Source organism: Rattus rattus, chromosome 6, assembly GCF_011064425.1.
Source record: "Rattus rattus isolate New Zealand chromosome 6, Rrattus_CSIRO_v1, whole genome shotgun sequence".
NCBI classification, from domain to species: Eukaryota; Metazoa; Chordata; class Mammalia; order Rodentia; family Muridae; genus Rattus; species Rattus rattus.
In genome coordinates, this window is record NC_046159.1 from 154,428,683 (window position 1) to 154,453,988 (window position 25,306).

The window sequence follows — 25,306 nt, forward strand, 5'->3', positions numbered from 1 at the left end:
CATCAGAAACTCAGCATCCCTCCCAGAGAATGGGTTTGGGGGCTAATGTGGGCTACCTGTCTTGATAAGCAAGCCAGCAACCAAATAATATATCATGTGTGTGTGTGTGTGTGTGTGTGTGTGTGTGTGTGTGTGTGTGTGCGCGCGCGCGCGCGGGTATGTGCTAAAGCAGCTGTCAGTTACAAGTAAATTAATCAGTTATGGTCTTGTCTAGATTTGGATGTGTGGAGGCCAGCTCTTCATACTCCCTTGCTCTCGGGTTGGACATAACAGTAAGGCACTGAGTAAAAACAGACTTGTAAACCAGAGTGCCTTGTCAAAGAATTTACTTCGAGTGGTTCACGTCTGGCTGGATGAATACAAGGTGAGTATGCCTCTGATTGGCGAGAGCAGGTTCCAGGATGTTCTCAAGACTCTTCTACCTTTCAGATACAAACTGCATTCATGTGTGGAGCCCTTCAGTCTCTCACCCATTCACCACTGGTCCTGCTCTCCACTGCTAAATCTTAAGCAGTTGTCCTTGCAACTAATTTTTTTAAGCTTTAGTCTTAGTAAAATTCAAGTTCCTTGGAAGTAAATCAACCTGCAGAGTCGTTCCCCACAGCCAGATCCATTTATCCGTGGGGAAGTCGTCTTCCCTACCACTGTCAAAGCATCCCCTTCCTGATGCAGCATCGGGAGCCGATTCCTTCCGGGTTTACCTATCCAGCCACCATCAGTGTCCCAGGACATGTGGCTGGCATAGGTCTCATGCACACATGTGAACTCCTTTTCTACCAACAGTCAAAGATTTTTATGTGCAAGCTATGCCCTTGATTATGTCTGTTTTTTCCAAGAACATATCTCTGTGCCCTACATACAGAAATAAGGATGAATCTCCTTATACACAGATGCACAGTGGGTCTCTGACAGAGTGTCTTGGTCTTCATCGTATGTTTCTGTCCTGGCTTGCTTTCCTGTTGCTGTGATAAGACACTGGTCAAATGCAACTTAGATGAGTAAAGTTATTTTTCTTATACTTCGTATCACAGACTGTTGTCTAGAGATGCAGGAACTCAGGCAGAGACAACTGCTTACTATTTTATTCTCAGTGGCTTCTTCAGCGTGTTTCCTTATATGGCTGAGGACCACCCACCCAGGGATGACACCACCATAGATGCTGAGACTTCCTATAACGATTAGCAGTCAAGAAAATGCTCCACACGCCAATCTGATGGAGCCTCTTCCCAGGTGGCTCCAGCTTGTGTCAAGGTGACAAAAACGGACCAGCAGTTGCTATAGTTCAAGCTTTTAAATTATGAAAGTAAAAATGAGATTTCTTTTATAATCGTGGAGCTGTCAGAGAATTCCTGCCGAGGCAGAAGGATTGCAAGTTCAAGCAAGGCAATGTAAGACCCTGTCTCAAACACCAAGGAGAAGGCTATGGGCCAGAGGTTAAGAGCATGTACTACACAGTGGATGACCTGAGTTCAGTTGCCAGCAGCCATACCCAGGTAGTTTACAGCTATTGTTAAGTCTAGCTCCAGAAGGTCAGACCCCACTTCTGGTCTCTGCAGGCACCTGTACTCAGGTATACCTCTACAAAGACACACACACACACACACACACACACACACACACACACACACACACACACACACACCCCAAATGTCTTGGCACAGCACACCTTTGATCAGGAGCAGAGGCAGGTCTGTGTGAGTTCAAGGCCAGCCAAAGCTACAGAATGAGAACCCTGCCTTAACAAATAAAAATTTGGGGTTGGGGATTTAGCTCAGTGGTAGAGCGCTTGCCTAGGAAGCACAAGGCCCTGGGTTCGGTCCCCAGCTCCGGGAAAAAAAAAAGAACCAAAAGAAAAAAAAAAACAAATAAAAATTTAAAAACAAGGAGAAGGAATAGGATGGAATATATTTAGGAGCTCTAGTTCTATACAGCACTGCAAATCCATAAGTTATAGACACACACACAACTACCAGCACTGGTGCATCGGTAAAGCACAATGGTAAGTAATGTATATGCTGTATTCTCTTCCAATGAAATGAAAAGTGAGTCAAATTAACCTTTGAGATTAACACTTGGGAGCAGAGGAAGATAGATCTCTATGGGTTCCAGGCCAGTCTGGTCTACACAGTGAGTCCTTGGCCCGCCAGGGCTACACAATGAGACCCCTTCTCAAAAAAAAAATAAAAAAGGTGGGTTGGCTAGAGAGATGGCTCACTGGTTGTACTCCTTGGTGTATCAGTGTTCTCTGGATGAACAGAATTGATAGACTGAATATATACATTCATTATATGCTGATATATATCATTGATATCTACATCAATGATCTATCATCTATCTATCTATCTATCTATCTATCTATCTATCTATCTATCTATCTATCAATCAGAGTAGGTTACAGGCTGTAGCACAGCTATTCCCACACTGGCTGTCTACCAATGGAAGATCCAAGAATCCACTAGTTGTTCAGTCCAGGAGGCTGGGTGTCTCAGTGGGTCTTCAGTGTACGCTGGAATCCTGAAGAAGTAGGCTCTAATGGCAATGGCGGGATAGACTTGCCAGAGAGAGAGAGAGAGAGAGAGCAAGCAGGTAAAGAGAGAGTGTTTCACGCTTTCTTCTTTTATACTCTGTATAAAGGCTGCCAGCAGAAGGATTACCCAGATTAAAGGTAGATCTTCCAACCTCATAGATCTGGATTAAAAGGGGGCCCTCCTACTTAGAATGATGTATTTTAAAACGTCCTTCACTTGGGACTAGGTGAACCTAGCCACTTGTGTTTTAGTTAACCTGTCTTAAAATATCACCTCCTTTTAATATCGCGTGTCCTACCACGTGTTCCTAGAAGGTCAAATATTTTAACCTCACAGAAAACTGCTAGATCACAAGAGGAAAGGACCATTTTATTCCAATAGTGGAAACGTGTCCTGATGTGTGCTATCATGACCCGATCACCAAAGATTTGTTTTGTTTAGTAAAATGACTCTTTGTTTTCATTTAGGAAAACTTTTTTCTTCAAAGACCTTCTTTGACACACGTATCCTGTGGAAATATTAGTGACCGTGTTGAATTAAGGAAACGACTGGGTTGCAAATCTTTCCAGTGGTATTTGGATAATATCTTTCCAGAGTTGGAGCCACTCAACGGAGGAAAAGGAACAAAGCCATTTTTGTTAGCAAAGGGTAAAAATGTCCCCTGATTCCTCAACATATTCATACCACAGGACAAATTTGGAACATCATACAATTATGTAAAATGCAATGAAAAATACAGAGTGGCCAATCTCTCAGGAGTCCCTTTCTTTACCTCTAGTGACAATTCTTCCTTTGTTGCTCATCTGCCACTGGAGTTCTGGGCATAAAGACCTCGGCAGTAGAGGAGCAAGCTGTCTTACAGTTCAGATGCTGGTGTATGACTGGCCCGGATAAAGTGTGTAGGTTGTGATTATTTGACCAACTCACTTGGCTGTGACGGTGCATAGGCCCCTGTTCTCTGCTCTTGGAGCTTCCACCAGCCGCCTGACCAGCTGACACAGCTGCCTCATGAAAGTGTTCACAGAGAGCCCTCCTGCCTTGGCTGGGTTCCTAAGTCTCGGCTGGGTGTCTTGGTTCCCACACATGCCAGGCTGGTTCCCCAAGCGCTCCCATTGGCCTTTCTAGTCTGAGTCGCTGTTCTTTTCTGCTTCTATTTTCACATTTGTGCCCTCCATCCTCTAACCTGTGACCCACAGCTTTCCTGATACTTTTTCAGTTATGTCCTGTTGTTCTCTAACCAGCTCTCAGCTGTGCAGGGACGGGGACAGAAGCAGCTAGTCCCTGCCTGCCACACCCACTGGGTCCTCAATGCCTAAGGAACTTCTTTGGAGGTTTGGAGAATGCTGTGGGGCTTACCCTGGTGAAGGTGAGTTTAAGGTCAATGAGGAGTAATTCACAAAATCTACAAAGAAAATTCTGTAAGAAACACACCGAAAGGACAAAAAAGAGGAGATGTTTGACAGGACTGCTAGATATAGCCCCTGCAAACACAATCTTCCCGTCCTCGTGTCACTGGAAGAGCGTTTCCAGCAGCTTCCAGCAGAACTGAGCATCCAGAATGTTTGTTTTTTTCAGACAGGGTTAAGCCGTGTAGCCTTGGCTGTCCTGGAACTAGCTCTGTAGACCAGGCTGGGCCCAAACTCAGATATCTGCTTGTCTCTGCTGTCCTCCCCAGTGCTGGGATAAAAGGCGTATGCTCTGGCCATGTCTTTGTGTTTTCCTGAGAGGTTTATCGGAGTAGGAAAAGCCCATCTGGGCTATTGGTGGCCATAACACATGGTGCAGAGAACAAAGGAAATAAAAAGGAAACACAAAACAGGTTGTAAGATGAGCACTGCTCTCCCCCTCCCAAGGATGAACTGTCACAAGCTGCCTTATACTTCCGATTGCCATGGCTTACCCAACACAATGGACACTGTACCCTCAAACTGTGGCCAGAATAGACCCTCAAGTGGTTTTCGTTAGGAACATTGTCATGCGTACAGGAAAAGTAACAGACACATGGTGGTGGTGTACGAAAGCGCTCTGTGCTATTGCCCTTGCAAGAGAGAGCCAGCCCCTCAATAACCACTAGTTCCAGTTCAGATGAATTGCTGTGGACAAGAATGGAAACTATGGAAGATACTCTTTTTGGCATTGAGCAGCAACTGTTTGACTGAGGGCAATGGCCATAGAAGGACATAGGTAAGGGTCATCAGGACCTCATCTCTGTGGAGAGACCTAGGTAACCTCACATAGCATCCTACAGCCTGACAATACTAGTAGGTATTTGGCAGGACCACGTATGAGTTAACTTTGTGCCACTGTGATGACAACTTGAAGGAAAAGATTTATTTTGGCCCATGGTTGCTGAGGGCTCATCGCATGGTTGCTTGGCCATTGCACTTGGGCAGATCATCAGGGTAACAGCAGTATATGGGGCAGGCTATTTACTTCATGATGGGCAGGAAGCCCAGCAGGAGACTTGGACCACTGGACAAGGTAAGACCCTCAAAGGGACATTCCCCGATCGATCCGCCTCTTCCTAGGTTGGCCCCACTTCTACAGTTTCCAGAATCTTTGGAAATTGCACTACCAGCAGGCACCAAGCTCCACACACAGGCCCGTGTAGGACATTTCAAGTCACCACAGCCAGTTAATGAAGGAGGACAGTATCCTGGGTTTCCTAGCTAGAACGATTTATTGGTTTAGGAGTTGGTGTTTTCTTAGAAATAAGGGACACTGGGGCTGGAGAGATGGCTCAGCCGTTAAAGGCTAGGCTCACAACCAAATATATAAGAAATAAGGGACACTGAATTTTCTCCTTACATAATGTCCTGTTGCTCTACCAGACATCACAGGTTTTAAAAAAAAGACTTGGCTGAATAGCAGGCTGAGATGACAAGATTAAATATTTAGATATCCGCCAATGTATTGCAGTACCACTGGACCAACTACCAAACCTAACATTCTGTTAGAGCTGCTAAAATTCCCTCACATTCTTCCCGTGAAAAAGTCGTCATCCCCTCCTCTGTCTGTTTCCGCTCTGGAGCGACAACGAGGTCCTACAGGACAGAGCTTACCTCCACGCTGGGCGGGGAGGAGCCCGGGCCTCATGACGCCAGGCCGCGGGCGGTGACGTCATCGGAGGCGGGGGCGTGCGTGCCGTGACGTGAGCCCTGGAGCGCGGCTCCGCAAGGCTGCGTGACGTGGGCCGCGTTGCCGGGCGCGGCTCCTGCGGCTCGGCCCGGGCTGTGGCGGGAGCCAAGATGCCACAGCCCGTGCCCCGGAGCGCCGCCATCCCGGCCTGCGGGTGTCGCGGTGAGTAGCCGGCCCGCGGCGCTTGACCCCGCGCGGCCTACGTCGGCGCCTGAGCGTGGGCTGCGGCCTGAAGGGACGCAGCTGCTATAGCAGGCTCGGTGGCCTGTGAGGCCCGAGTTGTTTCCAGCTTCAGCAGCAGTGTGTGCCTGCGCGGGGCCGAGCTCTCGGTGGCCGTGACCTCCAGCCGGTGTTGTGATTTACCAGAAATAATACCGATTTTATCTTTACTGCTGTTATTGCGGTCCGTCTGTGCGGGTCAGGATTTGGACGGCGTCCGTACCGGAGGCTGGAAGACAAAAAGGATGCATGTTTCTGTTTCCTTCGGAATGTGCTTGTTAAAGAAATTACCTTGTACAGTTTCCATACACCCCAAACTAGTGCATTAAATATAAAAGTAGAAGGACCCGCCTCCTGTCTGTTAGATCTTTCCCTTTGGTGAATATTAGCATGCTTATGATTGCTTAGCTTCATTTTCACATTAACGAGTTGGTCTAGACCTTTTACTTTATGAGAGCCATCAGTGGTGTTGGTTGCTTATCTTCAAACACAAAATGAGACCTTGGAGACCCTTTCCAGTCTGTGCGCCCAACAAAATAGTTACTTATTTCTTCTTTAATTTGAAATACTATTTTAAGAAAAACAGGAAATAAGCCTAAGTTTCTTACCCTCAGACTGTGCCTGCCACCACAGAGCTTTGCAACCGAAATGTCAGCACTCGGTAGCCTATACTTTGTATTTGATTACCCTGCAATTTTATCTCTAACATTTCTGTGCTGTTTCTTGCCAGTTTTTCTTCACAATTCTATACTACTACTTTTCTTATAAGGTATACATAACGTGGGGTTTACTGTATTATTTTAATAGTACAATCGGATGGCATCAGGTGCATTCATAATGTTGTCTTACAGTCAGTGCTATATATTTCCAAAACACATCACTCAGGACAGACACTGTACACAGAGGGCAGGAACCCCTGCTCCTTCAGTCTCTATGAATTTACCTGGTTTAGTTACTTTATTTTAAGTGGGATCCATGGTCTTCCTTTTCATTCAGCTTTATGTGTATCTGTTTGAGTCTCTATGATGGCTGTTCTTGGTTGTCAATCTTAGTACATCTGGAATTAATTAAAACTCCAAAATGCCTGCGCACGCTATGAGAGAGTTCTGCTTAATTAAATCATCAGAAGTGTGGGTTGGGGATTTAGCTCAGCGGTAGAGCGCTTGCCTAGCGGGCAAGGCCCTGGGTTCGGTCCCCAGCTCTAAAAAAAAAAAAAAAGAACCAAAAAAAAAAAAAAATCATCAGAAGTGGGGAGAGCCGTGTCTAATCAGTATCTTTGAGGTGCGAAGATCTACCTTTAGGGCACACCTTCTGCTGGCAGCTTTTATAAAGGATATGGAATAAGGAAGCCCGCTTGCTCTCACCCATACTAGAAAGTCCGTTCCTTCATTGGCATCAGAGCCTGTTTATTCAGGATCCAGTGTCGACTTCGATCTTTGTGGACTGAACAACTACTGGATTCTTGGACTTTGCATCACTAGCTGGACCACTCTAACAAACCCCCCTCTCTGTATATGCAGAAATTCATTCTATAGTTTCTGCTACTCTAGAGAATCCTGGCATATAGTCTCTCTGCTTTCATTCTTTGGGATGTATATGTAAGGTTTGAATTGCTTGGTTCCTATTTGAAAAGCCTCCGTACTGCGGTCTTTCATAGTGCCTGTCAGCACATCTTCTGGATGTTCCTTGGAACCCTTCTGAGGTCTTTTCATAGGTTCTTCTCCGTAGTTCCCAGAGTCCCAGAGTATATTTAATATCTGTTCTCCACCTGATCTACCTTTGTTACTTAAACCCACGCTGCACCAAGTTTCATGTAGCTTCAGCTGTAGTTCCTCTGTGTCTTTTAAGTTTCTTTGTGAAGATTCCAGTGTGAAGTCACCTCCCTATCTTGAATGTAACAGCTCACCCCTGACCCTTGTTCTGGGTCATCAAGACTTGAAAGCTTGGTGCTATGGCCGATTTCCTTCAGTCTGACCAGTATAGATAGTTGGTCTCTGTTCTTCTACCTTTTCCGCTGAGTTTCACAGCCCAAGGTCAAGCCAAGATGGCTTCTCCTTGTTGATTGTCACTGACTTCTTGATTCTAAACATTTCTCCCTCTATCCCAAACTGTTTTGTACAGAGCTGTCAGGACTTCCTTCCTAAGCTAAGGAATGGAATTGCTTAAGGACACTAGCTAGCGATTTTCATCCCACCTCCCAATAGCCCTCCTCACTCTGTAGCCCAGGCTGGCCCAAACTATTGTCATTCTTCCTGCCACAGCTTCCCAAATGCTGGGTTGTCAGTGTGAACTACACCATGTCCAGTTCATTTCTTCTATGCATTTCTGACGAGGTTATTCTCTGTGGCAGAGCCAGCCTGCTTTTTTACAGTTAAACTTCCACTAGCTTTAAAGCCCTTACAATTCATTGACCAGTTAATCTCTAAGTCTTTCAGGTAGGGTTAGGAACATGGCTCAGTGGTTAAGAGGAAGTAGTGTTCTTGCAGAGAAACCCAGCTCAATTCCCAGTACCCATGTTGGTGACTTGAAACTGCCTGTGGGTCAGACACCTCTGGACTCTGCAGACCCTATTTATGTATGATTAAAAATAAAAAGAAATCTAAAATAAAAATAAAAATGTTTGGGTAATTCTGCTTCATTTTACCAAATCCCTGAACCTTCTCAAGATATTTAAAAAAGGCTGCCGAGTTAGTCAGAGGTCTTTGAAGAAGTGGAGGCAGGGGAATGTGTCCCCATAAACACACATGTGCATACACACAGTTACGTTCAAGAATTCTTAGGGCAATGCAAAAATCATTAGCAGTTCCTTACTGAGAAGATAGATGGGACTTTTTAAATGCTTGCATTTTAGGAACTAAATGTTCGTGCATTTTTTTAAAATTAAGCATTGTTTCGCAGTAGTTGTAGACTCACATGAAGTTATAAGAAATATGAGAGAATATATATGCTTTACTGTGTTCTGCTCAGTATTATTACGGAAAACTGTAGCATAACATTGTAGCTGTAGTATTGGTGATGGTGTAGTTAAGACACGGCGGTCTATTGCTACAGTGATTCCATACTCACTTTGCCTCTGTAAGAATTCTCCACCCCTGTCTCCCTAACCTTTTAGGGATACATAGTCTCCCTGGTCTTTGCCAACCTTAATGTGACAACCAAAACTGTGCCCAGGTATTGCAAAAGTCCCTGAGAGTGCCTCATTGCTTTTCCAGATGTGTGTGTTTCCCCAGCCGTTGGCTGGAGGATCACTGGAGTTTGAAGAGCAGACCAGGGGTTAGGAGACAGAGTCAGCACAGCACAGTCCTTTCTACTGCACCATGCACCCTCTTCCACACACATCTGAGTATTCTGCTGTTCAAGTACACACTTGTAAAGGTACAATGAAACCTGCATGGCTTTTTGTGGAAAAGTTAGTAGTGAGGAAGACATAGTTGATATATACAATCATAAGATGACTAGAGTCTGTGCTTTCTTACTCCGTGGACAAGAGTTAGCTCAGGGCCTGATTGTATATATGTTGTCTATACCTACCCTCTGAGTCAAGGAATTCAGCTGTGCAGACCTACATCCCCTCATAGACAGACAGTAGGGACAGCCAGGAGACTATTGCCTGAGTTTCTTCTTCTACCAACTACTGTAAGGGAGGGGACTCCATTTCTGTAACAGTGGGAAAGCCGTCCACTTAGTGACCCTCACCTGTGCTCCGCAAGAAAGAGAGACTCACCGGCTCCAAAGAGTGAATGTTGGTGGAATCCTGCCTCAGTTTATCTCGGGACCTTAGGAAGGAGGGATAGACATTGCCTATATTCCCCCCAGGGCCTAATTTTAGCCATAGTATTCATGTCACAACCCCTAGAAACCAAAATCCATAAAAGCCCATTTTCATACAAGTAGTATGATATTAAGAGAACAATTATTGGCTTGTATTTTGTTTTTAAAAAGCATTTATTATGAAAAGCTCTAGACCCTAAAAATTAACAGTTTGAAATCTTGTGATAGTTCTTTTCAAGATGATTTTCTAGGATAAACTCATCTCTACTTTGATGCTCCCCATTCTGAAACTATTATTTAATTTTGGAGTAGCTTTAGATTTACGGAAATTAGGATAATATGAAGCATTCCTGTGTGCTGCGATAGTGCCAAGGAAACGTGTGTTGCTCACAGGTAGCTGTCGACTCCCCGCTGCGGTTTGTCCCTTAGCCCGCAGCACCTCCTCTGCTGTCTGTGTGAGGGCTGCTGTTGCCTAGCGCAGAGCCACTGCTCAGAGGTTGCAGGGCGGGGACCCAGCTCTGCCTGCCCTGGCTCGCTGACCTGTTCCAGGTTCTGAACTGTGTGCTTTAAGGTCTTTGCTGGCTTCTGTCTCCAGTTTCCTGTTTTTGTTTTGTTTTTGTTTCGGTTTGTTTTGCTTTGTTTTTGGTGTAAGTTTGCTTATTTCTCTCAGTAGCATTACTTAGTAAGTTCCGCGTCTGAGCTATGTTGTAGTGCAGTATTTGTGTTCTTTTTGGCTTTAAGGAATGTTTGTGTTGGACTTTTTAAAATTTATTTATTTTTATACTCAAGATTTTATTCCTCTCCTTGTCCCTCCCTTCTATATCCCATACCTCCCCCCTCCCCCATACCCTCCCTCCTGTGTCTCCACAAAGATGTCCCCACCCCATCAGACCTCTAAACTTCCTGGGACCTCCATTCCCGAGGGTTAGGTGCATCTTCTCTGACGGAACCCAGCATAGGAGTCCTGCTGTATGTGTTGGAGGCCTCATCTTAGCTGGGGTGTGCTGCCTGTTGGTGATCCAGTGTCTAGAGATTTCAGGGGACCTTCTACAGGGTGGCCCTCCTTCTTAGCTTCCTCCAGCTTTTTCCTAATCCAACAGAGGGGTCAGCAGCTTCTGGTCATTGGTTGGGTGCACATATCTGCATCTGACTCTTTCAGCTGCTTGTTGGGTGTTTTGGAGGGCAGTCATGATAGGTCCCTTTTTGTGAACGCCCCATAGCCTCAGGAATGGTGTCAGGTCTTAGGGCCTCCCCTTGAGCTGGACCTTCTTTTCCTCAGGCTCCTCTCCATTTCCACCCTGCATTTCTTTCAGACAGGAAGGAATGTTGTTGTTAATAAGCTGAGTTGCCGGGGTTGGGGATTTAGCTCAGTGGTCCTGGGTTCGGTCCCCAGCTCCAAAAAAAAAAAAAAAAAAAAAAAAAGCTGAGTTGCCCAGTTTAGCCTTGAGCTCTATTCTACTGCTATTCCTGGTGGTCAACTTGACTACATCTAGAATGAACTACAATCCAGAAATGGAGGGCACACCTGTGATCCAGATCTTGAGGCTGGAAGACATAGGCTTCTGACCTGAATCTTGACATGGAGATCTTGAGGCAGAGCGGCCGTGAAAAGTTAGGCCCAGGCAAGGTAGTACACACTTTTAATTCTAGGAGACTGAGGCAAGCAGATCTCTGAGTTCAAGGTCAGCCTGGGACAAAACAACTTCCAGATCCAGGTGTGGTGATACACACCTTTAATCTGGGCCACACCTTTTGCTGGAGGCCTCCGTAAGGACACTGGAAGAAGCAAGATTTACTCTTCTTTTGCTGAGGAGATGCTGAAGTATTTCACATTGAAGAAGAGAATTTTAGGACAACTGAACATGAAGCATAGGTGGGATTTATTAAGATTTATTATCATTTGTTTATTCTCTTACTTTGTAAGACAGGTTGGTCTTAGAAAGTTCTATAGCCTGCTGTGTAGCCAAGGATAATCTTTAACCTTTTATTCTCTTGTCTCCACCTCCTGTGATAGACTGGTAGGTATGCACTTGTGTCTCTGATAAGAAAGACTTGTAACTAAGTATGCATGGCCCTTGAGGGAAACAGAGGGTGCTTCAGAAAGGATAGCACCCACGTGAAGGTGTGGGCTTCTTATGGGAGAACCACGTTTGAATGTCTTAGCCATATTTGTGATTTGGGTCCTTCTGAAGAAGCCTCACTCTGCAGCTCAGACTGGCCTGTACTCGTGTGCAGTACATGCGTCTCCACATGCACCAGTTCTCTTCTGGTTCTTTTCTTTCTCAGTAAATGAGATCATGGAGTGAGACAGCACATGGGGTGTGCCTTACAGTATGTTAAAATGATAAGGTTAGAAACATAGGTCGAAGGAATGTAGATCATAAAATTCAGAGCTGACTGTAAACAAGGGTTGTAATCCTGTTTGTGAGAATCTCTGAAAACGTAGCTGAGACAGAAAGTTAGACTCAGCATTCACAGTACTTTGATTGTAAACATGATCTCTTGTTATTGTAACACTTTTAAAAATAAAATTATGTGGTAAAATTAGTTGAATTTTTACTTTTTAAAAAGGATTTTTTTTATTACTTTTAATTATGTGTATCTCCATGTGAATGTGTGAGTGCAGGTGCCAAGGAGATCAGAAATGTTAGATCTGTTAGAACTGTCTGACATTGGTCCTGGGAATCAAACTTGGGTCCTCTGGAAGGACAGCAAATGTTCCTCTTGATTGATGAGCTTTACCTTCAGCCCTTACCATGCTTTTCTTTTTTAAGATTCTTTTTTTTATGTGTTTGAGTATTTTGCCTGCGTGTATGTTGGCATACCACATGTTGTCCGTAAAGACCAAAATGGTGTGGAACCCCCTAGAACAGGAGTTAGAAATGTTGTTAGCCACTATGTGGATGCTGGGAACTAACCCCAGTTTCTCTGCCAGATCAGCAAGTTGCTCTTGACTGCTGATCCGTTTCTCCAACACCTGTCTTGACATTCTTACTTGAAATGTCTCTTTTAAAAAGGATTATTGTCTCAGTCCATGCAGCCTTCACAACTGTGTCCAAGGCCTTGCCTCTTAGTGATAAAAGGCTTCAGTTAGACGGGAGGCGAGGGGCTGCTCTCCCCTTCATGTCCCTTTCATTGTCTCCACTTACGTCTTGTGTCAGCAGCACAAGTGTTTGCCATCATGCCCTGTTTATTCCCTGTAGAGAAGAGATTTGGAAGTACTAGAGGGCTTCAGAAGCTCTTTCCTAGGGAGTACTTGATGTCTGTCTGGGTTGAATTTGCTTGGAACCTTTCCTATTAGGTACTCTCCTTACTGCAGCTATAAACATTGCTGGCGCTCCATGCCTTCCTTCTTTTCGTTTTCCAGCACAGATAAGGGCGAAGGGAATACTGTGTGTGTTCGAGCTGTCATCACATGGCAATTTCACAGGCTGTGAGGCACAGCACAGCTGTAAACCAGTAATTGTGTTCACATGAGTAGCTGAGTTCAGATGGGGCATGTCCCTTTAATGGAAAAGGCTGACAAATGCGTGCTCTCTGACAGTTGGTATAGTGAATATACTGACACAAAACAGCAGGAACTACTGAAAGGTAAGTTCTTAACATTTAAAGAGACATTTTAAACATCATTAAGCATTATGGGACTTTTTGTACTGAAAAATGGAAGCCTTCCCTTTTAGGTTCATCTCATTCGCCATGTGCTACAGGGCGTAGGCTCAGAGGAGACACACTCTCTGATCCTCCACTTACAGTGCTTACATTTTCTAAAACCTTATAAATTAATAAAAATCCATCTTTCCTTCAGGGTGCCTGTAACACATTGTTTTCTTTGCACATATTGGGCTAGACATCCTCTTTGTATCAGAGAGTAGGGAAGGGCTGTTGTATTTCATTGAAAGCCTTCAAATTTAGTAGACTTCTTATTTTTCTTCGAAGTTTTTCTTACACTATGGAGTGTTTTCCTAGGAATGTTATTTTCTAGCCTCACTTGTTAAATGGTTGCTTTTACTTTATAGAACTGGTTTGAAATGAAGGTAAGTACAGATAGAGTTAGCCTAGATGCCACTAACCAGACCCTGTTAATGTGATTTCCTGGTAACTGCCAGAAGCAGTTGGCAACAGCAGCATGGAGAGTAAATAGGCCTCAGGGTGTAAGTCATAAAGCAGTACTGGATTTTAAGTATTTTCTTACGTATCTCTATCGTCTGGGTTCTTAAGGACAGTAGTGGGATGGTCAAGCCGGCAGCACCTCCTGGTAGCCTTTCCTTTAGAGTTACTTAGTGACTCTTTCTAGAAGACGATGTTAGGTAATTGAGTGTGTTTTTATGCTGTGAACTCACGTAGGTGAGAGTTGAACAGGCAGATTCAGGCATATGCACTTAAACTGTCATTTTATTAAGATGAACTTTTCTCCCTTCTGGGATCTGACAGTATCCCAAGCCAGGGAAGGTGGTGTGTAGCTCCTTAGCCCGCCGCTGCCCTAGTCTGTGCTCTTTCACCATGAGTGAGCGCTCTTCTCAGGGGCTTATGAGAAAGGCTAGGAACAACTCAGATACTCTGGTTGTAGCTTACTGTACCTTGCTTTTCCCCACCGTTTCTTTAATCTTCCCGCTTTGGTCTTGCTTTTGTCTGAGGAATCTCTTTGATTACAGCTTCACTTTTTTTTCTACAATGATTTGTGAGTTTGAATATTTTTGTTTTGTTTATTGAGACAGGGTTTCTCTGTGTTGCCCTGGCTGCCCTGGAACTTAGAGCTCTGCCTGCCTCTGCCTCCTGAGTGCTGGGTTAAAGACATACACACCCACACCAACTTCCTGTTTGGATATATTAGAACTTGGTCAGTTAGACTACATTGTATTTTCACTCCCGTAGGAGGCCAGAACAAATTCCTCCAAGTTGTCCTCTGATCTCCATATGCATGTCATGTCATGTCATGTACATATATTCATTTAACATTTGTGGGATTCACTTATTTTTGCTAAAAAGAAAGAACAAAAGGAAACTGAACTACTGATCTCTATATAAACTTTCAACCTGAAAAATTATGGAGAAAAACTGTTGTTTAAAGCAATGTGGTGGTATGTTTAAAAATTATAAACAGATGTGTATAAGTGCTATGCTATAGGCTGATACGTGTGTGCTATGCACATGGCATTTTTAATTGCTTTCCATCTTAATTTTAGAGACATAGCCCTCCCTGAACCTGGAGCTCTGATTGGTTGGGTACCAGCGAGTTCCACGGATCTATCTTCTCTGCTTTACCTAGCATAGGGCCAAGGATCCAGAATGTGGTCTACGTGCCTTCTCAGTGACACTGATGTTCATTACCCCACATGCCCTTTGCTCACACTCTGCTGGCTTCTAAGATTTCCCATTGGTCAGAATCTCAATGTCCCCTAACTTTTTGAGCAAAAATATGGTTTTAAAAACTATCCAAGCAGGGTTGGGGATTTAGCTCAGTGGTAGAGTGCTTGCCTAGCAAGTGCAAAGCCCTGAATTTGGTCCTGAACTCTGGGGAAAAAAACAAAACAAAACAAAAAACTGTCCAAGCAAGTAGTTATTGTTAACACAAGGCAGTGATGAACATTTGGGTTTGAGAAGATGGAAGGGTCCCTCTGTTCTGGGGTCTGTCTTATGCTTCTACGGGTGAAGGTCACTGGGTGAGGTCTTTATAACCTTGCTTATATTGTGGATACATTGTTTATTGAGATGCTGTCAGCTCACAGATCTGGAATTACGGTTCTGTTTACAGATGTTCAGCTTCTCATTTTCCAACCACTTTCTTCAGTACTCTCTCAGCCTCTTAGGAGGCACCTCGAATCACCAGTCTGGTCACAGGTTTTATGCTAGTTCTTCCTCACCTCACCTTTTTGCCTGGCTTTAGTTTGTGATCTTTCTACTATAATGTTCGTGTTCTGTGTACTTTGCTCACTTGCTCCTCCTCTGAAAGCAGCCACCAAACCAATGAAAGAAATGCAGAGTCAAACTAACGTCCTTACGGCTGAGCTGGTCATTCCTGCAACACTGATATCTGGTTGTGACTGTTTTTGCTTTATTAACTATTTATGTTTTTCACTGAAAAGTTTTTCACTGATTGTTTGGCTTGGTATTAATTGGCCTTATGTATCTGCTTTGACCTTCCTTGACATTCGGCCGTGGACATTGAAGCCAGTAGAAGAAATAACAAACAAAGATACAAAGCAAAGCCTGTTACGTGTAGGCTAGACTTGTTGTTTGTCAAAATAAATTAGATTAGAATTGCAGGTTTTGATTTTCGTTTGGTTGCTTTAATGTCTAATAGCAGGCATGTGTTTGCTGTGCACCTTTTCATATTTGATTGTTGATCTGTCTAAAACTGGTGTCTGTTGCTTCTAAGCACTATTGTGGCTAATTATAAAAATAGTTAATTTTATAAATGGCTCATGCACAGTGATTTGCCACCTAAAGTATGTTCTCAGTAATAGCATGGCTAAGGGAAATAGCAGCTACTTCCTAGAGTAGAGTAGACGTAGAGACACTTTAGTGTCTGATTTGGGCTGGTGTGCTGTGTGGACGGTGTTCTGGGAAGGCTCCAGGCAGAGTTCAAGAAGTCCGAGGCTGGGCTCTTTGGATGGAAACCTTTTCATTTCCCAGGCAACCAAGAGGGGAAAAAGAATCAAAGATGAGATTGTGAACAAAATGGAAAGACCTTTCCTCTCTTCACCACAGGGACTGTTATTTAATATTAAAATTTTGGCAAATTCTTTGAGTTGTCTCTTGTAATTATTTGCTAGTTATAAATATGGCTGTTGATCCAGTGCCATTTTTTTAAATGGTTGTTGAATAAGGTGGTCATGACTTCATGCAGAGTACTAGGTATTGCTTGACCCACATAAGTTAACAGTGGTATGTTTAGACATTCCTAGCACTCTGGCAGGCATACTGATAGTTGTCTTGCACAGTCTGTCACCCATTTCAACAACTATTTATTAAATAGTTTCTGTATGCCAGATGCTGCTCAGGAGGAGACACTGCCAGGAAGCAAGCATACCAAAGGTCTCGCTCTAATCTTTCTTGTCCTCCAGTGTAGAAGAGCTAAAGGTGGTAACCAGATGAAGAAGTAGCTCAGTGTGTGTGTAAAGGAAGACCAAGTTTGCTATTTAGTGTCTCAGTTGTGCTTTAAGGTAGGTGCTCTAGGGATGGGGCCTTGTTGAGAAGGCCATACGGAATAGGGAGTGAAGGAGGCAGCTATGAAGTCACCCAAGGAAGAATTCCAGACAGAGGGAAGAGGCAGTGCCCAGTCCTTCAGAGTGTGGCTGATGTACTTACTGACACACACACATGGAGATTTGTATGTAGGCCAGAACAAATGGCAGCTGTCCCGATTTCACGCCAGGGTGTGAAAACCTCTGAAAGTGAGCAGAAAGCGCTCCTTCTTTCCAAGGCACACTGAGTCCATCTTCGTCAAAGGGTAGTTTTGTGCAGAGGCAAAACTATCTACAAATTTGTGTTTGTTTGTTTTATGGAGACTTAACATTTAAAAGGACTATAAGCCATCTAGGCTGCCTGAGTGTTCTTTTAAGAACTGACCTATTGCATCTGAATTCACAGATAATACATTCTCTCCTCTCTCCCCTCCCCTTCTCCCATGTCCCTCTTTCCCTCGATCCATTCCCTAAAGAGCCATATGGAAACCTACAACTGTAGAAGTTTTAAAAATACATGTATACCCAGGTGCAGTGGCACACGTCTTTAATCAGCACTCCAGACGTAGCAGCAGGTGGATCTCCGTGAGTTCAAGATCAGCCTGGCTTACATAGTGAGTTCCAGGACAACCAGGGACGTGTAGAGAGACCTGTCTTGGACAAATGAAAATATACCTATACAGATACATAAAAAGTTACAACAATACACCTACTAGAGGCTAACATAAGAACTCCAGTGCCAGGAATATTTTTTTTTTGAAGTTGGAAGTTGCAAAGACCCCCAAACATTACAAGTTACTGTCATTGCTCCTAGTTAACTTCTAGAACTTGAGTGATACTCTATTGCTCAAGACACTACTATTTGAGTCATAAAACATGGAGAAGTCAGCTGGCCCTGACCTGGAAACTTTATTCCAACTGGCTGGCTTTCATAAAAGTGCTGACAGTGCTTTATGTGTTATTGGAAAAGCAAAGGAAGGCTTGGAGTGGCTTGAGGAGAACCACCTTTAAATGTCAGTTTTGCTGCATAGCTTGTGTGGGTCAAAGCAGCATGCCTATGGCCTGGCTTCAGCATCCCATGACCTCTGAACATGTTGTACTTTTGCCTTTATTGCTGTTTGCTTGTTAGTTGCCTGCCCCTGGGCCAAGATATTAGGCAGTTAAACATCTTCCTTGGTTGAAACTCAGTGTTTGTCTTAAAGGTCACTGCTCTGCCTCCTCATGTTGCAAATCTGTGACTTGTTTTTCCTGGTAAAGGTTTCTCAAACCTTTCTTCCAGAATGTTTCTTTGCATTTGCATCTTTCCTGTGTACCTAGTTTAAAAGACACTACCAGCTGACAGGGTGGCTCTCAGGTTCACTAATTTCCGGCATCTTCCTCTTAGTGTTACCATTGTATGTTTGCTTTGAGTTACTTTTAAGTTGATTTGGGAACTGTCTAGTGGTTCTTGGTTGGCAAATGATTTAAAGACAGCTGTTTACCATCTAGGTTAGGGGCATACTCTTGTTCGAGCATTTAATGTTTAAAGTGAGGTTTACTCATTAATTTGCTTTGTCTGGTTTTGGGGGGATGGTTTTAATTGGCTATGGAAATAAGTAATTTATAAATTGTATCTCACGCACACTCCCTAACATCCTTCATGGATTTTTTTAAGGTAGCATTTTCTTGTCCATAGCTCACTTGGACTATTTTCTGTGTGTTGCTGTTTGATATGATATTTTGTTCTAACTTTGTTTTGCATGGCATCCTAAGGAGAGAGAAAAATAGAATTACTACACTCAACTTGACGATAACTGTTAAAATGGGAATAGGCTCTGGGATGGGTGAAACCTTCGAATAGAAAGCAGGGCTGTCTTCTGCAAGTTGGGGGCTTTGCTGGCTTGTGTTTGAGGCTTTTGAGGGAAGTGCGTTCACTTTTAGTATTGAACTAAGCTCTCCGTTTATATCAAGGCCAGCCTTGGGATTCACTGGTTTTAGCTTAGGTTGGCCAGGAACTCAGGATCATCTTGCCCAAGCCTCTCAAGTGCTGAGATTTCAGGTATGAGAAACATTCCTGCTGTCTCAAATGCATGTCCTGTGACGGACGCGAAGTACCTGTGCTCTATTCTTGAAAGTTAGAGCTCAGAGCAGTGGCCAGACTGAGAGCCGTCCAGAGCAAAGGTGAAGGAGGAGTGCTCATTAACCGGCAGGCAAACACGCCAGCCCTTTTGTCACTTTGCTCTTCTAAACGTTAACGTGCTGTGTATTTTCCTAATCTCTGTTAACAATGGTGGGCAGGGTGGTTTGGGAGTCAGTGAGTGCACTCAGTAGCTGACTGACGGAGGAGTGCTCTGGGGTCTAACACGGGCATCTTTCTTTTTCAGGGAACTGAAAATGGCCGTTGAGCTATGCTAGGTCTATGATGGGCAGTGTCACAATTCGATATTTCTGTTATGGGTGCCTCTTTACATCTGCTACCTGGACAGTTCTGCTTTTCATTTATTTTAACTTCAGTGAAGTGACTCAGCCCCTTAGGAATGTGCCCATCAAGGGGTCTGGGCCCCATGGGCCGTTTCCCAAAAAATTCTACCCACGTTTCACTCGAGGTCCTGGCCGAGTATTAGAGCCACAGTTCAAAGTAAACGGAATGGACGATTTGATGAATAATAACATTGAAGATCCAGATAAAGGCCTCTCAAAATCTTCCTCTGAGCTAGGTAAGTAAACAAGTCTGTATCTTTTAAATCGTGTGACACTCAAGACTACAAGTGTCTCATTTTCCCACAAGTAACAGTTTTAATTAAGTCTGTACTAGAGCTGCTGACGGGGAAGGTAATTGAACTCTGAACCCAAAGATCATAGGCACCCCCCCCCCAATACAGACAGGGTTTCTCTGTGTAACAGCCCTGGTGGTCCTGGAACTTACTCTGTAAACCAGACTGGTCTCAGACTCAGAGATCTGCCTGTTTCTGCCTCCCCAGTGCTGGAATTAAAGGCATTGGCCACCACTGCCTGGCATAGGAGCCCTTTTTATTTTATTTTATTTTACTTTATTTTATTTATTTTTTTTTTAAAGGAGCTCTGGCAAAGTTTTATTAAAGGAAAACTTTCTTGTTTACCTCTCACCTGTCTGTTCTGGCGTGCTTCTAATAATATCAGAATCACCTGGGTCATGACAGCCAGTGTGCATACTCTGTAGTATTTTCCACACGCTGTGCCCAATGCAATGTTATTGCCACTGTAGTGATGGACACCAGTTTTAGCCAATGTGGCATAGTATTCTAGTTCAGATTTCCTCAAAGCTGGACAGTTGGTGGCGAGGGTAACCAACTTCGCTTGCCTTGTCTGATCGTCTTCAGATCTGTCTGTGCCCCAGCACGTGCTTTCCACTTTTCATAACAAGTTGGAGCCTAGAGTCGATCGACTCCAGAGACTTTTTCATCTTCTTTGCAGCCGCCATCCTCTTGCTTAGGTGCGGGACAACCCCCAACCAAGATCAGACGCCAAGATGGCCGGGGAGCGAGAAAGGAAGAGGAGCTCTTTTTGTATAAAAGCTTATGTGTAAATTTTTGTGGGGCCTGGGTATAAAGGCTTGATAAGACTGTGGTCAGTTGGGATGCAACAGTCTGTTGCTTTTATGGGACATTATCAGTATTTTTCCTCTGGTCACAGATAAATTTGTCTTGTAATTATAATAAGTTGTATTTTTTGTTCATTCATTTGGCTGTGTCTTTGAGATAGGTTCTGTGTATACCTAGCTGGCCTGGAGCTCATTATGTGGTCTAGAACACTAATCTGCCCACCTCTGTCTCCGAGTCCTGGGATTAGAGGTATGTGTGCCAACACATAATAAAATGTTCTTCACATAATGATTTGAGCAGGTATTCATGGTTCGGGCACACTTGGTTTGCATTAAATTGGTAAGAATTTGCCATGGGCCTCAGCTTACTCATTTGAAACCTGAGCCTACAGTCAAGTTGATTTTTTTTTTTTTTTTTTCCGGAGCTGGGGACCGAACCCAGGGCCTTGCGCTTGCTAGGCAAGCACTTTACCACTGAGCTAAATCCCCAACCCCACAGTCAAGTTGAAAACCGGGCTGGTGTAATCTGATTATAGCGATGAAGCCAAGGCTCTGGGGAAGACCATCCATCGCAGTGGCTGCTCTGATCATCACTTTTCACAGTGTGTAATTGGACTCTTTTTCAGGTATGATTTTCAATGAACGTGATCAGGAACTGAGAGACCTGGGCTACCAGAAACACGCCTTTAATGTGCTCATTAGTAACCGCTTGGGGTACCACAGAGACGTGCCGGACACCAGGAATGCAGAGTACGCTCCTTATGGGTTTCTCTTTTTAACTCCTTTCTCTCTCGGTTTTGGAGACAGGATTTCTCTGTGTAGCCTTGGCTTTACTAGAACTTGCTGATAGATTAAGCACATTATTTTTCTGTGTGTATTAATACTGGAAATTAATACAGCAGCAATTAGTCCTTAGCCAGCTTTTCCCCAAATAACCACCCAGAGGCCTTTTACTATTTCAGAGCCTTGGGTCTTAGCTGGTCAGACTCCTGTCTAGTTCATCTTTTATCCTGATCCCCTCGTTCATCCAACCACATGGCTGTACCTTCCAGGCCTGTGATTCTGCACACCTCCTCCTGTGTCACCTGGCCAGAGGCCAGCCTTCTTCTTATTCCCAGGGTTCCTTTCTCTCTTTTAGGAAGTTCCACCTTCTACTTCCTACCCAGCTAATTGGCTATCAGATTTATTATTGGCTCTTTATTAAGCCAATCAGAGAATGCTTTGGGTAGGTTAGGAAGGGCAGAGACAATTTTACACAGTGTACTCCAGCACTTGTTCTGTAGACCAGGCTGGTCTGGAACTTAGAGATTTACCTGCCTCTGTCTCCCGAGTGCTGGAATTAAAGGCCTGTACCACCACTGCCAGGCTGGAATTTATTCTTTAAGTTGGTAACTATTGTTGCTCAAAGCCACCTATAAGTAGTTACTATGTCACAAAAGCTCCTATATCATTCTATCATCTAAGAATTCAGTTTACTTCAATCTTTTTTACATTACTGGGTAAAAACTAAAAATTTCGTCAAAGACAAAGTTTTATTATTGTGTTTGCATTTGAAACCTCCTTGAGAAGCTGGATTAACCTGTAATGTTATACATGCAGTAACCACCACCACCACCCCATTAACTTCTCTACCAAGTTAAAGTTATTAACATGATGTAAAGCAAAGAATAAACCATAGTGTCTTCATACATGCATACATGTCTTCATACATACTTAAACATCACTATCATGTAAGAAAGGAACTGAACAAGGTGGCAAGAAATAACCCAAGACATTTGAGCCTCTACCAGATGTTCTTGTTAAAGGTGTAGGGGGAAGTCCTACCCAACTGACCTGCCAACTGCTAGCGTTGTTATCTGTTTCTACAACGAAGCTTTTTCTGCCTTGTTGCGGACTGTGCACAGTGTTGTGGACCGCACGCCGGCACACCTTCTCCATGAGATCATCCTCGTGGATGACAGCAGTGACTTTGGTAAGTGATGCTGTGAATGGTCACAGTTCATCGGCTCCTACTCACTGTGAGATGAAGCCACAGTTGGGCTCACAGCCTATGTGTGAACTATAGGAAATTCTTTATCTTTGTAATTTGTCTACAGTGTTATCCAGATATGCCCTGGGGGAATTTCCCTTTGGCTTGCTTTAAAAAAATGTCCATTATGAATTAAGCTCCAATTCATAGGAGCTTAAGAATTAAGTCTTCTACTTGCTTTTCAACCAATTTCCCATGTTGGTTGTCTTTCCTGTTTACCGTACAATGTAGAAAGCAGAAGGCCACAGTGGAGAAGTGTCAGCTTATCTTGCTGAAGATTTCTGTCAGCACCAGCATAGTCTTGAGAGGCTGCATCCATCACCCAGCAGCCCTGGTGTTCCCATTCAGAGCTGTACTCTGCCTTTATGTCCCTGAGCTCCTTCCCTGGCATCTGGTAACTCTGATTTTTGTCACTTCACAAGTGTGATGCAAATAGATATGCAGTATGCCCCCTTTGAGACTGGCACTTTTCACAGGGTACAGTGTACAGTGTGGTGGACCGTGCTTATAGAGTACGTCTGCTATACCAGTTATTTCCAGAATAGAGTGAGCTGCATTCAGAAAGCTATTAGATGTTATCTGAATGCCAGTTTTCGAATCAGTATATATTTTAGGCACCTTTTTTAACTGTAGATTTTCGCAAATCTACAATTTTGCTTCCTTCGAGGTGGGCAGGATCCATTTTTACAGAGATGGAGATACAAAAATAAGTGACCTAGCTGGGTGTAGTGGCACACAGCTTTAATCCCAGCACTCTGGCGGCAGAGGCAGGCAGATCTCTGAGTTCAGGACCAACCTGGTCTACTGAGTAAGTTCCAGTACAGCCAGGGCTACATAGAGAAACCCTGTCTCAGAAACAAACAGAACAAACAAAGAAAAGAAAAGAAAGAGCGAAAGAAAGACGTCCCCCAGAACCCGGCTTGAGCAGTAGAGCAGGGACTGTGCCCAGTCTTCCTCGCTCCCAGCTTTCTCCCCTGAGCACAGCACTGCAGACCCAGTGATGGGCGGGCGGGTGGCCCAGAGGCGTTTTCCATGCACTCAGCACCTCTTTAGACCCTCTATGGCAACAGCAGAGCTGTGCACCAGTACACTTTGGGACTGACAGATGAACACAGCACCCATGGGACCTGGACAAATACAGAAACTTTATGGGAGAAATTTTAAGAGAAGTTCATAGACACCAAAACTTAAACATTTTTGTTTGGTTTGGTTTTTGAGGCAGGGTCTCTCTACATAGTCCTGGCTGTCCTGGAACTTACTACATGGACCAGGCTGGCCTTGAACTTACAGAGATCTGCCTGCCTATGCAACCCTAGAGCAAGGGTTGAAGGCATGCACCAGCATATTCAGCTTGGACTTGTTGTTTAAAGACAAGAGCATCTCTTTTGTAGTCCAGGTTGGCCTCAGGTGACTTTGTTGCCACTTGAACTTACTGGCCTTGAGTGCTGGGATTGCAGGTAAGAACCTTCACATGTGACTTCATCGCAGACATCGTCTGTGGAAATATATGTCCAAGGCAGCAATTCCTGATGGCTGGGCTCCAACTCTCCCCTGGGTTTTTCTTCTACAGTGTACTAGAGTGCTTTGTAATGAGGCAGTAGTCTAACACATTTCTTTGATCACTTGTAGATTTTGGGCACACATGGCAGATATATTAGAAATAGTTCCTTGCTGTATGTCTTGTGTGGTGTGAGTAATTATGGAACTGCTCTTTTTAGATGATTTAAAAGGAGAACTAGATGAGTACATCCAAAGATACCTGCCCGCAAAGGTCAAGGTCATAAGAAATACGAAGCGTGAGGGACTGATCCGAGGAAGAATGATTGGAGCAGCCCACGCTACAGGTATATCCACGCAGTGGTTCTGCGGTGCTGGAGACCTACAGAGGTCCACAAAAAGCCTATGTCTTTACTGTTTGCTTCTTTGAAGAGACACCATGTTTAATGGCTTTAGAGGGTTAGTCCCTGCATGGCAGCAAGCAGGCAGACATGGCACTGCAGCAGGGGCTGAGAGCTTACATCTGATCCTCAAGAAAGAGGTAAAGACACAGATAATCAGGCCTGCCTGCCGTGTGCTTCTGAAACCTCACAGCCCACCTTCAATAACACACCTCCTCTGACAAGGCCACACTCCCTAATCCCTCCTACCCATCGGGGACCAAGCGTTCAAACTGAGCCAGTGGGACCACTCTCTTTCATACTCCCATACCTTACTGCCCAAAGGGATGAAGAAATTGTTTGAAAAGATTTTAGAACTCTGACTTGCTGCCCCAAAGCACAGAGTACAGAAATCGCTGCTAGAGCCCTCACTGGCCTATTTCTGTAGCAGCCTCTCAGTTAATTATTGGCCTCTCCAACAGGTTTCTTATCTTGCTTCCTTACATAAGTAGAAAAGTCCAAACCAACATGTAACTGAACTTTTAAAAATTTAATAGAGGGACGCTTAACATCCAAACTACTTGACTTGAATTATGCTAATAATTGTCAGTGTGGAGTGCACAGCTCTGGAGTCAGTGTCAGGATTTCACTTGGTAAAGAAGATTGATTTCTGTGCTGTTACTGGGAAACTTTCAAGCCTCCATCATCCACCATATCCTAATCTCCCCCTGAACAGCAGAGAGCAGGGGTCACATGCAGCCGGCCTTCTGCAGAAGTCACACTTCAGTGCCTGGCTTTCATTCCTTTTTTGTTTCTTTGATGTGGTCCCAGGCTGGCTTCATCCTTGATATGTGGCTGAGGGTGATCTTGACCTCTGGGTCCCTGTTTCTCCCAGTGCTGGGATTCCAGCCATGCACCACCACACCTGTCTGTCTGTCTTTTTATGCTTACCTAGAGAGACAGAGGGGAAGGTTGGCATTTTGGATTTTCTCCTGATCATC

General features: G+C 44.2%; 2 protein-coding genes and 1 pseudogene across 2 annotated transcripts in view; 2 read left to right on the top strand and 1 right to left on the bottom strand.

The window, feature by feature from the left end:
* Nucleotides 1-3,278, top strand: part of Galntl5 (polypeptide N-acetylgalactosaminyltransferase like 5) — a 43,749-nt gene extending 40,471 nt beyond the window's left edge. Inside the window, exons 8-9 of the mRNA XM_032907161.1 lie at nucleotides 215-364; nucleotides 2,996-3,278. Coding sequence (XP_032763052.1) covers nucleotides 215-364; nucleotides 2,996-3,193 — 348 coding nt within the window. The 3' untranslated portion in view covers nucleotides 3,194-3,278. The remainder of the gene's footprint in view (nucleotides 1-214; nucleotides 365-2,995) is intronic.
* A 2,431-nt stretch (nucleotides 3,279-5,709) lies between these two features.
* Galnt11 (polypeptide N-acetylgalactosaminyltransferase 11) overlaps nucleotides 5,710-25,306 on the top strand; it is a 33,092-nt gene continuing 13,495 nt past the window's right edge. Inside the window, exons 1-5 of the mRNA XM_032907162.1 lie at nucleotides 5,710-5,828; nucleotides 19,204-19,536; nucleotides 21,026-21,149; nucleotides 22,205-22,371; nucleotides 24,147-24,272. Of these exons, the coding sequence (XP_032763053.1) occupies nucleotides 19,239-19,536; nucleotides 21,026-21,149; nucleotides 22,205-22,371; nucleotides 24,147-24,272 (715 nt within the window). The 5' untranslated portion in view covers nucleotides 5,710-5,828; nucleotides 19,204-19,238. The remainder of the gene's footprint in view (nucleotides 5,829-19,203; nucleotides 19,537-21,025; nucleotides 21,150-22,204; nucleotides 22,372-24,146; nucleotides 24,273-25,306) is intronic.
* Nucleotides 19,898-20,279, bottom strand: LOC116904224 (annotated as a pseudogene).